The sequence below is a fragment of the Balaenoptera acutorostrata genome, chromosome 2 (assembly GCF_949987535.1).
Source record: "Balaenoptera acutorostrata chromosome 2, mBalAcu1.1, whole genome shotgun sequence".
Classification (NCBI taxonomy): domain Eukaryota; kingdom Metazoa; phylum Chordata; class Mammalia; order Artiodactyla; family Balaenopteridae; genus Balaenoptera; species Balaenoptera acutorostrata.
In genome coordinates this window covers 176,233,044-176,246,824 of record NC_080065.1, presented here as the reverse complement: position 1 = coordinate 176,246,824, position 13,781 = coordinate 176,233,044, and the positions used below count along the sequence as shown (strand labels likewise).

General features: G+C 55.8%; 2 protein-coding genes across 3 annotated transcripts; one reads left to right on the top strand and one right to left on the bottom strand.

The window, feature by feature from the left end:
• Nucleotides 1–382: 382 nt before the first annotated feature.
• On the bottom strand, nt 383–6,582 carry GET3 (guided entry of tail-anchored proteins factor 3, ATPase). Its single transcript, XM_007171949.2, has 7 exons — nt 6,392–6,582; nt 5,412–5,559; nt 2,534–2,682; nt 2,291–2,441; nt 1,435–1,542; nt 1,146–1,343; nt 383–725 (listed from the first exon to the last, which is right to left on the bottom strand). Exons 1-7 carry the CDS (start codon nt 6,550–6,552, stop codon nt 594–596), a joined length of 1,047 nt encoding a protein of 348 aa, XP_007172011.1. The 5' UTR covers nt 6,553–6,582; the 3' UTR covers nt 383–593.
• A 1,438-nt stretch (nt 6,583–8,020) lies between these two features.
• TRIR (telomerase RNA component interacting RNase) lies at nt 8,021–11,167 on the top strand. Of its 2 annotated transcripts, XM_057540056.1 has the most exons (3): nt 8,036–8,448; nt 10,349–10,426; nt 10,731–11,167. In XM_057540056.1, exons 1-3 carry the CDS (start codon nt 8,098–8,100, stop codon nt 10,836–10,838), a joined length of 537 nt encoding a protein of 178 aa, XP_057396039.1. In that variant the 5' UTR covers nt 8,036–8,097; the 3' UTR covers nt 10,839–11,167. The 2 variants fall into 2 exon arrangements, with proteins under 2 accessions (XP_057396040.1, XP_057396039.1); XM_057540057.1 differs by lacking the exon at nt 10,731–11,167 and having other exon boundaries at nt 8,021–8,425; nt 10,349–10,425.
• Nucleotides 11,168–13,781: the final 2,614 nt, after the last annotated feature.

The window sequence follows — 13,781 nt, the reverse complement described above, 5'->3', positions numbered from 1 at the left end:
AATTCCCAAACCAAACAGCAGGCAGTGCTGGGCCCGCTGCCAACCTAATCCGCTCCCCACCAGCCTGGGGCTGGCCAAGGGGCCTCCCAGTTCCCACGCTCTGAGCCTTGAAGGAAGTGGGCAGATGCCCCTTTCTTCTACTCCAGGCTTTACAGCCCCAGAGGACAGCCTTACCCATATAGAGCTAGAAAAAGGCACCCCTTTACAGAAAAACCCTCCTTCCAAAATTACCACAATAAACACACATCTCTATTTGGTCTCTGTTGTGACAGACCTAAACATACATCTATGCCTCTCTGGATGTGACATCTTTGTGCAGTGTACAACCTTTGCAAATGTACATGGAGGTACTAGGCCCCAACCCCCCATGTCAACATCCACAGTAGTTTAAGATCATTTTATTGAGGGAGGAGAGGCGGGGAGAGGTGCGGGGGCAGCTACAGCTCCCCCAGCCCCACCAGGGGGAAAAGACCCCCTCCCCGCCTCCCTTCCCCCGAGTGGTTCCCCTGTATTATGGGGGAACTTTGTGCAAACTCTGCCCCGGCGGGTGGCGGGTGAGTGTGAAATGGCAGCAGCTGGGGCTGGTGGTGGTGCTACTGGGCACTGGGGGGCTTGTAGGGCTCCAGGAGAAGAGCAGAGAAGGTGTTGACCTTGTCCGCCCCCCGAACCTCATGGGGCAGCAGTGGCAGCTTCACAATGTGGAAATCTTCATATAGGTCCTCCATCTGCGGCAGGGGCAGAGGGCAGAAGGCAGCAGTCAGGGGGCCACAGGGCAGGGACAGAATGTGATCAATGTAAAGGGTCGGGCTAGGGGTCTCCCAGAGTCAGGGAGAGAATATGAGCAAGGGCTTCACAGGGACATAGGTGGGAGTGGCGCCAGTGAGGTCAGAGACCACTGGGCTGGACCTCCCACTCCCCAGGGTGAGAGGTAGCCAGGCCAGGCCAGCCAGTCTGTGAAGGCCAGAATCATAAGGTCTGAAGCAGTGGGTGAAGGGCAGGGGGTTGGGGCGAGGAACAGAAGGTGGGCTGGAGCAAAAGGTCATAGAATACAGTAAAAGGTCAGCAGTGCCTTGGCTGGGCTGGGCCAGACCCCAGCTTCCAGGGTCAGAGGTATGAGGGCTGGGTGGGAGGGTGGGTGTGCGCACCTGGTCCAAGTACTTGGCCTGGATCTTGTGGCGGGCCTCACACATCTTGCAGGGCTTCTCGGGATCAGGGAAGACGAGTTGGTTGACGATGATGTTGTGCGTGTCGATCTTGCACTTGGCCAGCTCCTGGATCAGCCGCTCCGTTTCATACAGGGACAGGAACTCAGCAATGCACACACAGATGAAGGTGGTTTGCTCCTGCAGGATCCAAGAGAGGACAGGGAGGGGCAGATTTCAGCCCTGTCTCTTTCCCCCGAGCTTCTCGCCGCCCGCCTGGACCGCAACTCACAGGGTCCTTGAACTGCTCGCTGACGGAGCGGATGACAGGCAGCGTCTCCTCCAGCTTGGAGGCCAGCTGGTCTGCGTTCATGTCCCCGAGGCCCAGCATGTTGCACATCTGTGGGGACGATGTGAGAGGGCTCATGGTTTACCAGGGGTGCATTATACTCCCTGGGTTGGGCTCACTAGACACCCGGGGGACGACTCCTGACACCCCCCCAGTGGTTAAAGGTGTGGGCCCTTGAGCAGATCGCAGGGGTCCAACTCTAGCTCCGCCATTTCTGCGGGACTGTGGCCAGGTTAGCTTGACCTCCCAGAGCCTCAGTTTCCCCATGTGTAGAGCTGTTGTGCTATATGACATGTCACGTGCTTGGAACAGTGTCTGGCACACAGTAAGTGCCCCACAAATGTGACTGAGGCACAGGTCCCCGCCGGGGGACCACACACAACCAAGGAGGTGGCAGTGGTGTGCGAAAGTGTGAAGGCATCAGGGTTGTCATGTCGTGCTAATAATAATCCATGGAGGGATTCACATGCTCTCCATTTGACAGAGAAGGCCCAGAGAGGGGAAGTGACTTGAGGTCACACAGCTGTGTCACACCAGAGTGCAAAGCATTTGAACCCGGGCCACCTGGCTCTGGGATATGTGCTTTCAAGCTCTGTCTGGGGCACTCAGTGGGTGGAGGTGGGGACACTGAGTGCTGCGGAGTAGGGGGGACAGTCCCCCCGCAGTGAAGATCCATCCCACCCATTGGGAAGCGCTGACTGAGAGCGTATGTGGGAAATGCCTGTGTTACTGCACATCTGGGGGTCCGGAGGCCCACTCTGACTCAGGGGACTCCTGGATGCCCTGGGGCTCTGCCTGCCTGTGAGATGAAGGGGCTGATCTGGTTCTTGATCTGCATGAGGCGGCCTAGTCCCCGCTCGACGATGGTGGGGAAGTTGAGCAGTCTTAGCGTGTGGCCTGTGGGCGCTGTGTCGAACACCACCACCGAGAAGTTCATGCCCTTCACCAGCCTGCAGGGAGATGAGGATCAGGCCCGCTCTGCCCCCTCTTCCACCCTAGCCCCAGGCAGCGCCGGGCACCCAGAGTCCCCGCCGGGCCTGACCTCATGACCTCTGCATAGCTCATGGCCTCGTCGATGCCTGGGAAGGCGCTCATGGCTTCCTGCATCATCTTCTTGCCCATGCTCAGCATGTTGTCCTCCTCAAAGAACTCGTCCGGCAGCTCCGCCACACCCAGGCTGGGGTCAATCTCCTGGGGGGCCGAGAGGGTCAAGACTCAGGCTGCTGTTGCTGGAGCCTTCCCACCTGGGCACGGAGCCCAAGGGAGCCTGTGGGGCGCCCTGAGCACAGCCCTTCATCAGGTCACAGCTGGGGAGACCCCTGAGGTGCCATGGCCCTTCCCTTAGGCGCTTAAGGTCTCGGGTGGTGGCACAGATTGTTAAAGTCTTTCACAAGCAGATGGAAAATCGCCAACTGTGTTCAGTGCCCCAGAGGGAAGCCAGAGTGCGTTGCAGGGCCTTCTCACGGGCTGTTCCCCAACCCGGGCCTGTGACCTCTTCCAGATCATTCCTCTAATGTAAGTCTTCCCTGACCGCCCAATCTAACAGTGCAGCCCTAGCCCCCTCTGCCCTGCCTTCCTTTCTTCTTAACATCTGGCCTCTCCTCACATGGTTTACTTAGCATGTTTATCGCCTGTCTCCCTAACCAGAATGCCAGCCCCACGAGGGCAGGGGTTTTTCTGTCTTGTTCACTGCTATGTCCCCAGTGCCTGGAAGTGTCTGGCACAGAGTAGGTCCTCAACATGGATGCAGATTCCATGAAGGGGATGACCAAGCCTGGGGTCCCTGGCCCGTCCTGCACTCATTGCCTCTCTCTCTCCTGCCTGTGTCACCTCTTCTACTTGACTTCATGTTTCCTGTGGCGAAGCCTTCCACTCCCTGGCCTCAGAGGTCATTTCCCTGCAGGGAGCTTGTCCACACATCACCCCCCCACAGTCACACCCTTGATGGGTTGTTCCTAGTCACCAGGCCACTCTCTGACCCCAGCCTTCTCACTTCCTGTTATTCTAGACCTTCCTGGGCCACCTCATCCCCGCATCTCTGCCCGCTTGTTCACCGTCAGTGTCCCTCTTGGGCGGAACTCTTATTCAGCCCAGTCTCCACAAGATGCCTCTGCAAACACTCCCTTCTCCCTCTGTGGTTGGCAAAAGCCCCACCCTGGTTATTCGTAGCTCGCTGGCATGGCTACACCAAGGTGAACATCAGGGGAACACCCCAGACAAAGAACTCAACCTTGCTCCCCATTTCTGATCACAAATCTCCAACAGGCACTCGACGAGCCAGAAAATCCACCCATGGGAATGTTAATGCCACATCTTCTCCCTCCTCAAACCCCTTCTGGCCCGTGTGTCCCTCACCCTCTGCTGAGGCCTGTGCCTTGCCTGTGCCTCAGTGAGAAAGCGAAGCCACTGGCTGCCAACACCCTCATTTCCCCCCAGGAAACGCCCCAGTCCCCCCAGATTCCTTCTAAGCCCCTGGTCCTGGCAGAGCCCAAGTCCTGGGTCTGTGCGCTGGAGCGAGCTCACGCCTGCCTGAGGCCCGTCCTCAGCCGGTATCCTTACTCCTTCCTGCAACATCACTTGTCCCTCCCAGTTGAAGCTTTTTTTTTTTTTTTTCTGGCTGCACTGCGCAGCTTGTGGGATCTTAAGTTCCCTGACCAGGGATTGAACCTGGGCCCTTGGCAGGGAGAGCCCAGGGTCCTAACCACTGGACCGCCAGGGAATTCCCTGAAGTATGTGCAGCAGCAAACAAACATGCTCTAGCACCTCCTTCCTCAGAAAAGCCTTCCTTAACCCTCATTCCCTTCCCCCTCCAGGGATGGCCATGCTCATTTCTCTGCTCCCATCATGGTGATCACTGTGTCCACCTCAGCTCACCCATTCCAGGCAGGCTTCTGCCCCCATTCCCAGGGTGATCTGCTTAAAACTGACGTGCCTGCTAGAGCTGACAATCTTTCTGCCCAAGTCCCTTTGTCCTCCTGGAGCTTAGGAGCCCACACTCTCTGGCTTTCCTCCCATCTCACCTGTGGCTCCTTCTTGGCCTCTTTCAATGGTTCTTCCTTCTCCTCTGCTGGATCCTAAATGCTGATGTGCCCCCGGGGTTGTTTCTGGGCCTCTCTATTCTTTCACGTGTTCCTCCACTCACACAGCTTTAAACACCACCCTTGGGACAATGACTCTCAAATCAACACCAACCTCCTCTGAGCTCTAGGTTCACATAACTAAGCTGCTGTCCTGATGTCTCTACTTGGATGACCAGTGGGCACCTTGGTCTCACTGTGGCCAAATAAAATTCCTGACTTTTGGCCTTCTAAACCTGCTCCTCTCACAGTCTTCCCCACCTCAGCTGCCCAGAGAGCCAACTAAGACATGTACTTATACTTAATTCATTTCTTTCCCTCACCCATTACAACCAAGCAGTTAACTTGCTTTAATTCCAAAATACATCCCAAATTTGACCACTTCTCTCCCCTCCTCCTAATTTTGGGCTACCACCATTCATAGCCTGGTCACTGCCCCAGTCTCCTTGTTTCCATCCTTGACTTACAATCCAATTTCTGGATGAGAGCTACAGGGAACTTTTTGGAAAACGAATTTGGCCATGACGTTACTCTGCTTAAAACAAACAGCTTCCCATTAACTTGGAAACAAAGCTAAACTGATCTCAGTGGGCTGCAAGGTCCTACACCATGTGGTCCTGATTGATGTCTCCCCTCCTTCCTTGCTCACTAAGCTCCAGTCACTCTGGCCTCCTTTCTGCTCCACAAACGTTCCTCACTCGTTCCCCTGTGGGTATGTTGAAGAAGGAGTGAAAGTGGAGAGACAGAGGATGGAGAATGGGCAGGACATGGTAGCTGATGGTGGGTGTTCACAGGAAAGGCCTGAAGGTGCGGGGGGACGGGGCTGAGCCCTGCTGCACTCACCATGGCGAAGAGGTTGTCATAGCCTTTGACCTTGGTAGGCACCTTGGAGAACTTCTGGTCAAATGCATCGGAGATGTTGTGGGCTGGGTCAGTGGAGATGATCAGAACACTCTCCCGCCCCTTGGATAGCTGGACTGCTAAGCTGCAGCTGGGCAAAGGCCAAAAGGTGGTAAGTGAAAGGTTAGGCTCTGCTCCTTAGGTCTGCATGGGGAGAAGAAGGGTCCCAGGAGCAGGGGACCTGGATCAGCAAGGGCCTTGAGAGAAGAGTACGGATGACTGTGGGATCAAGCCTCAATCCCTGCAGAGGAACCCTCTCAGACCTCACCTACTGAGCCCTCCAGCTGGCTATATAGTGGTAAGGTTCAGCTGAATGTGTCCGTCCCGCCTGATGCCTGCTTCCTTGCTGGCACAAAGTAACATGGTCCAGCTATCCAGCCAACTTGACCCTGTGTCCCCTCCCTCAACGCTAAGCTAAGGGGTCCTTTGCACCTCCTGCTAAATTCGATGGTTCAGTCCACTTGTCCAGGGTAATTTGCCCCGGGGACCCCTCCCCCTCTTCCCAGCTGAATGGGTAGTCTGATCATGTGCCCTCTCTCCCGCCTTCCACCCCCACCCCCACGTGGGCATAGAATGGCAAGGTTCACCAGACTAGGATAGTTTGCCCCGGTGCCCCTCCCCCTACTCTGGGCTCACTGTGGTACAGTCTAGCTGATTGGGACATCTAAACGCTCTCCCGGCTCCCGTGCGCTGGATCCAGTGTGGTTCAGCCCTTGAACAGGGATGGTCCAACGCAGAGGGTGCCAGGCCTCCATTCAGGAGGTAGCTTCCATTTGCTCCAGATAACTTCCGAAGAGTACAACCCGGAAGGCCCCGGCCCAGCCCTCCTGCCCGTCTGGTGGTGGAAGACGCGGTCCTTGGCCTCCCCTTCGCCCTGTGGTACATCCCACCCGTTTTCCCGGCCACCACCGCAGCCTCCGTACCTGCAGGTGGTCTTTCCAACACCACCCTTGCCCCCGACGAAGATCCACTTAAGGCTGCGCTGCTCGATGATGTTGCTAAGCGTGGGCTCCAGCGGCTCCACATCAGGGGCATCTTCGAACTCCTCTGCCTCAACCCCCCACCCGGCCACCCCCGCCGCCATCTTGGAACCGGCTCACGTGATCAAGCGGAGCGCACCATGCAAAGCACCTACAGGGGAAATTTCCTATCACAACCCCATCAAGGCCAGAAGATTGAATTAATTTTCCCATGGCCTAACTTTTAGGAGCTAATAGAAGCTATATTTCCAACGTCTTCCCCTTCCAAGGTTCGGCTTGTCAGCCTCTTGTCTATATTTTCTTCAAAGACTCCCCCTGCCTAATTAACATATTGGTACATCCCAGGTTACTCCCCTTTACTGATTGGCCCCTAAGTCTTGCAGCGCTCCTTTCATTGGCTACATCTTCTCTTACTTTTACCAATCACTCTCAGGTCCCGGTAGCCGCCAACCTCTCCTTAGCAACCGGCCAAACACCCGTTGCATACCTTTTTCAAGAAGTTAGATCCGAGGTCCACCCTGACCTGACTCCATAGGCTCAACTTCATGTCGATCATTTCCCCCCCCCCCCGCCCCCCCATTCTCCAACCTGGGTCCCAACACCGCCTCAGGTCCGTCTCTTCTGTTATTCAATTGGCTGGGAGCCACCGCGCTCCTGACGCAAACCAATTATAAACGAACCGATTAGTTGGCTGGAGAAGGTCCTGGGGCTGCTAGTGGGTTAAAGGGAGGACGACTCCAGTTGTGGGCGAGGTCCGCAGGTCCTTGTCCAGTGAGCCCTGAGCCCCCGTGCAGGACAGGACAGGGCAGGGACAACACTTGCAACTGCGCTCCTTGTCGTAGAAGGGACCCTGTTCCCGAAAACCTCCTTCCAGTTTGCTCTCTGTCCGAGGGGAAATTCCAGTTCAGGCAATTCTCTGTTTGAAACTCTGCCCTGGGCAGGAATACAGGCTGGGTCCCAGGCCCTTAGCGGACACTCTTAGATAGAGACTCCAGCCTAGGAATATCCGCGGTTTCATTTGAGTACTCTAGCACATAAAATAATACCCTGACTTTCAAATGGGGACCCCAGCTCCTTGGAGTCAGCTGTGTCTCTATTCCCAAATAAAAGTTTCACCCCAGAGACAGGTACCCAATCCAGAGACACCCCCATTTCTATTCTGGGGTCCCAGGCTAGATATGCCCTCTAGTTAGTCCTAGTTAGGGACCCAGCTTCCGAGGTGTCAGCTGAACACACAGCCTCAGGCGAGGTCCCACCCCTCACTGAGATTATCCCTGGTGCCAGAAGGGGATTCTAGCCCCGAAAAGCTAATACGCCCCCAAGTCCCAAGCGGGAACCTCACTCCGAGAGCCAGCTACAGCCCCAGGCGCGGACAATAGTCTCATTCCGGAAGAGACCATCTCTGCGTAACGTCTGCGGGAGTCTAGCAGGGCTATAACGATCCGCGGGGCGGGGCGTCTGCCCGCCGGCGCGCAGCGACAAACCTTACTCCTCATTCACCCCGCCCCTCATGCCCCGCCTCCACTGCGGATGCCTGAGGGCCAGACAGGTCTTCCCGGCATGCATTGCCCGGGACGAGGCAAGTCTGGCGCCAAGCGCGGGCCCGGAGCGGCCTTCCCGGAATCCTTTGCGAGGTACCTGGCGACAAAATGGCTGCCCGAGGGAGACGGGCGGAACCTCCGGGCCGGGAGGCGCCGGGCCCCGCGGGTGGCGGCGGCGGCGGGAGCCGATGGGCTGAGTCCGGGCCCGGGACGTCGCCCGAGAGCGGGGATGATGAAGTGTCGGGCGCGGGTTCGAGCCCGGTGTCGGGCGGCGTGAACTTGTTCGCCAACGACGGCAGCTTCCTGGAGCTGTTCAAGCGGAAGATGGAGGAGGAGCAGCGGCAGCGGCAGGAGGAGCCGCCCCCGGGCCCGCAGCGACCCGACCAGCCGGCCACCGCCGCCGCCGCGGGTCCCGGGGATCCGAAGAGGAAGGGCGGCCCGGGCCCCACGCTCAGCTTCGTAAGGAGCCGCGGGGGTGGGGGCGGGCGCCAGGGCCTTCCTTGGCAGGGGGAATCGGGCTCGAGAAAGGGGATCGGGATCCAGGTCCACCCTCCGACCCCGATGAGGGAGCCGTCCGGGTCACCCGCTGAGGATTCGGAAACTGGATTCTCGACGAGAGAGGTCTGGGGGCGGAGGTGGGGACCCCCGCAGTATGCCCGCAAGAACTGGGAGCTGGGGGGAATTCCATTGGAAACAGCGCTCCGAGGATGGGGAAACCAGGATACCAGGATTCCTGTTTGAGTGGAATCCCGAACTTTGGATACTGGGACCATCTCCCACTATGGGGATGGGGGGCATAGTCAAGTCTGGAGTCTGAGCTGTGTGGATGAGAGACTCAGACTGCTTACTGTGTGACCCTAGGAGATTTGCTTGACTTACCTGAGTCTCATTCGTCCAGTGTCCATTTATTGAGCACCTTACCTTGTGCTGGGCAGTGTGCTAGGTGATGGGTATGCTGTGTTGATTATGACAGGCATCTCTGCTTTCCTGGGGCGTCTGATCTGGCCTAACCTCATTTTCCCTGCTTGCAAAAATGGGCATCATCGCATCTTCTGATGTGATTAGCACTGGGCCTTTCTTATAGGAAGGGCTAAACCAGTGGTTCTCAACTGGGGCCGATTCCCCTCACATCATCCCCACATTTGGCAAAGTCTGGAGACATTTTGGTTGTCAGACTGGGGGAGGGAGTGCTGTTTACATTTATGAGTAGAGGGCAGGAATGGTGCTCAACATCCTACAATGCGCAGAACAACCGTCTCCTCCCCCTCCCCAACAAAAATGATCCAGTTCAAAATGTCACTAATATATGCGATTGAGAAACTCTAGGCCAAAGAAATGGTACCTATATTGATTGTCAACTCTGAGCTTGCTTTTTCTCTGGTGTTGAGAGCAAATTCCTGTGGTGTGGAGAACAAAGTGTGGTGTGAGAGTAACGAACTGGGGGTCAAGTTTCTTCATCCGTCAAAAATGAGTGTGAGAATAGTCCCAGCAGCGCAGGTCACTTAATGCCTGGCTGAGGGATAGGGATGGGATGTCTGTAAAGCCTGTTGCAGCCCCTGGGGCACAAGAAACCCTCAAGTCTGTGGGAGAAAACAGAGGACCAGGATGAAAGTTCAGAGTAAGACTTATGTTTGAGGAAGGGGAAGTGGCAGGACCTGGGCTGGTGTGAGAACTGGGTGGAGGCCGAGTGCCCCTCTGTGAGTGAGAATAGCAGTAGTTGTCACTGCCTGTTTCATTTGTTCATCAAGGGGCCATTTGCAGGAGCACCCTCGAAGAGGCCAGGCCCGGTTACGTGTAGGGGAACAGTGTCGCTTGGTGGTTAAGAATGCTGCTCTGTGGCCTAGACACACCTGACCCTGAATCCAGCTCCACTGTTTGCTGTCGGCATGATCCAGGGTACAGGCTTCTCCTTTTCAGAGATGTTTCCTCATCTTTACAATGGGGATCGTAACCTTCATTGTAAGGTGACTGTGAAAGTGGAAGGAGATAGTATATCCAAAGCACTTGGCACAGGGCTTAGCATACAGTAAGTGCTCAATAAAGGGAGCTGTTGCTGCCTGTGTGGTTCCTACTAGGGGAGGGTGAGGACAGCACTCGTCCCCACCGATGTGGGAATTCTTTTCTCTCCCTGGGAGGGCAGCCCGGGGGCCCAGGACTGCCTGGGCATCATGGGCCCAGGGCAGGCGCTGAGTCGCGTGTGCTCCTCTCTGATTGCTGCGCAGGTCGGCCGGCTGGTGGAGCTGGGCGCGGCGTCGGGACGGGCCACCGGGCCGGGCTAGGAAGGTGTAGTGGGCCTCAGCGCCGCCAAGGGCGGGCCCCGGCTCCTGTAACCGTTGCAGTCTTCTGTCCCTTCACCCAGGTGGGCAAGCGCAGAGGCGGGAACAAACTAGCCCTCAAGACGGGAATAGTAGCCAAGAAGCAGAAGACGGAGGATGAGGTGAGCAGGCTGGGTGTGGGGGGCCGCCCACGTTGCCTTTTCCTTCCAGCCTCAGTTCCTGGCCCAGGTGCCCTGTCCCTCCCTCTTCAGTATCTAGCCCTTGGATGGGTGTACTGGGTGGGGGAGGAGGGCTTTCAACAAAGTTCCCAGATAACTTGATTCTCCATATCTTTACCTCACACCCAAGACCTTTGGGGTGACACTGTGGGTGGGTCAGCTGTCTCAGGACAGTCCTGACCCTGGTTCCTGGCCTCCTTGGCATCTCCTTCCCAACCCCCGTGTGTCCCTCCCCTCCCCCCAACAGGTATTAACAAGTAAAGGTGATGCATGGGCCAAGTACATGGCAGAGGTGAAAAAGTACAAAGCCCACCAGTGCGGCGATGATGATAAAACTCGGCCCCTGGTGAAATGACCCCCCTCCCTGCCTGCCCACGGCCTGGGACTCTGCGATGTACATAACTATTTAATGCAGCGGCAGCGCGGCAGCCTTTTTCCCCAAGGACTTATATACAGAAGGAAACCGAGATGCTTCCCGCAGCTGCCGCAGCTGCGGACGATTCTCCAGGACTCTTTTTTACCTTGAGCACTTGCCTCCTGAGACTTCATAGAACAGTGGTTTACTGTCCCCTGTCTTCCCAGCTCCTCCCTCTCTCTGGCTCTTTCTGTCTTCCTCGTCTCACCCTCTCCTCCCTCCCTTTAGCCATCACTTCTGGGAAGTAAAGAACTTGACCTAGTGCTGGAGCTGTGTGCTTGGTTTGCCTTCTTTGCTGTTTTCCAACCTAAGCCCTCCCCTCATGGCTGGCACTGCACCCACCAAAGCCTGGATCTGGCCCAGTGAGGGAGGGATTTGGGGGTGTGGGGGGAGAACGAGGGTGCATCACCTCCTGTAGGCCTGAACTCTCCTCAGGTCTCACCCCTGACTTCCCCCCCACTGTTGGGTGTTCTTGTTCAGTGTCTCTTCACAGTCCCATTTGTGCTGGGCCAAAGCTGTCAGTTTGTTCAAATCAGAAGACACTGAGCACCTACCGTGTGCCTGGGTTTTTCTGGGCCCTGCGGCTGCTGCAGTGAACAGAACAGACCATGCATGCTCCCTGCCATTGTGGAAGGAAACAGACACAGATGAAAGGGGGAAGCCATTTTGGGAGGTGACTGCGAAGAAGGACAGGATAGAGGCTGCAGGGAGGGGTCTATTTTAGTTGACATCTGATCAGAGTCCTGAGGGAGGTGAGGAAGCCTGTCCCAGGGGTAGTGAACAGCCAGCATAAAGACAGGGAGAGTGCCTGGCCCTTATGGGGAGCTTTGAGGAGGCCCCTATGACTGGAGCTGGCTGAGTGAGGAGCATGGGTGGATTATATGCAGAGCCTTGTGTGCTAGGGTGAGAATTTGGGTGAGAAACCTTTGGGGGGGTTGTGAGGTAAGGAGCAACATGATGTGTTTCATTCAGTATGTCTTAACAGGATCCCTCTGGCTGAAGGGGTCTGGGCAGAACCTGGGAGATGGAGGAGGCCAGGCCATGATCAGGCAAGGGGAGGTGATGGGGTGTTGGCAGTGGAGGAAGGAAAGAGGGCTAGGATTTGGATTCCCGTGGGGCTGCTCTGTCCTGCCAGCTACCTGTAGCCCTTCCAGGGAAGCTGGGGTTCGCCCCACCGAGTCGTATATATAATAGGAGAAAGAATGCAAAGGGTCTTGTTTGTCCCACGTTGCAGAACATGACAGCTGATATATCAGGGGACAAGGCGTCCTAAAGGAAACCTGATGCCCCTAGTGCCCCTCTAGTACTCCTTTTACTTCTGTGTCTTCCTGGCCGCATTGCTCATCCTGCTGGAGCTGAAGGCTGCCTGGCTGCCTGCTTTCCCTGGAGCCCACAGATGTTTTAAGATGCCCTTGCCTCCTGACCCCTTTTCAAACCTATTAGACCTGGAGCAACATCTAGGCCCCCCAGCTGTGGGCCCATCTCCCAGGCCTTCCCAGGCACGAATGCTGAGCAGCTCAACACTCCTGCCCATCCTAGGGCCAGGCTCCCGTCCCTCTTACCACAGGGGAGCATCATGACTCAGGATCAGGTGGTAACCATGTGCTTGGCCCTCCACCACCCGTGGAGGCAGGGGGAGGAGGGCTGAGGTAGCACCTATCCAGCCTCACACTGCCAGATTCAGCCTGTGGGGCGTGGGGCATTCCAAATACTGAGCACCAAAACACCAAACTCCCTGTCCTAGTGGAGCAAACATTCTGGTTGGGGGAAACAGACAAGAAACAAAATACAGAACACCACATGGTTATACATTCTATGGTGGGGGAAAAAAGCGTGAAAGGGGGACTGTGATGAGAGTGGGAGAGATGGCAACTTTAAGTTGGTCGGGAATGGCCACACCATTTGTTCCAAGTCCCGAAGGAGGTGGGGCAGGCAGTGAAGATGGTCCTTGGAAGAGTGTTCAGGCTAAAGGAACAGCAGGTGCAAAGACCCTGAGCTGAAACCACGCCCGGCTTGAAGAGTGAGCAAACAGCCTTTGGAACAGGCAACATGTCCCCCCCTTACTTCTTGCTAACACACTGTAAGGCTTGTCTGGTTTATTTTCCACATCACCTCAAAGGTCTCCCTCCTACTTTCAGGATGCTGAGCTGGCCCAAGTGTGACTTTAACCTTGGGGATGTAGTGTGGGGGAGAGGACATAGGAAGCCAATGGAGCCAACTCTACCTCCTCCTCCCTCAAAGCCACCCACAGCCTCTGGATCTTTAAAAAGAAACATAAGTGGGAGAAGTAGGTCGCCCCTGCAGCAGCTCAGCCTCTATTCTGGAGTATCAGGAGGCAGAGGGAGCTGATGGAGTCCCAGCACCTCCTTTCACTGAGCTCACCTGCCCTGACCTTGGGAAAGTCTGAAGAGGGAGGACAATCAAATTCAGGTTTTGGTCAGTCACACAGTCCCAGCTTCAAACTATTCTGGTGTGTTTGCTGTGTGATCTTGGGCAAGTCATTTAGCCTTTCTGTGGTTCAGGTTCTTCATCTATAAAGTAGGGATAAAATACTGAAACTCCTTGTAGAGTGAAGTTCTAAAGTAAGGTCAATGTTCATACAGCCATCGTTAACTCTGACAATCAAAGTGGCTGTTATTGCTTCTCTAGGTGAAGCAATTGGCTTGTGTTTGGGGACCGTGTTTGAGAAATACCTTGATAGGAAGGTGCAGTGTGATGAGATGCTCAGGCAGGGAGGCTGTTGTAAACTGAGAGGTGTTTTGTCTCCCATCTCAGATTCACGGTTGGGCATTAGTTCTTTGAGTTTCTTTTTTGCACTGAGCGCTTCTAGTTGAAGTAAGTTTGCCGTGCACAGCGCTGTTGTGTACATTGACAGGAAGTAGG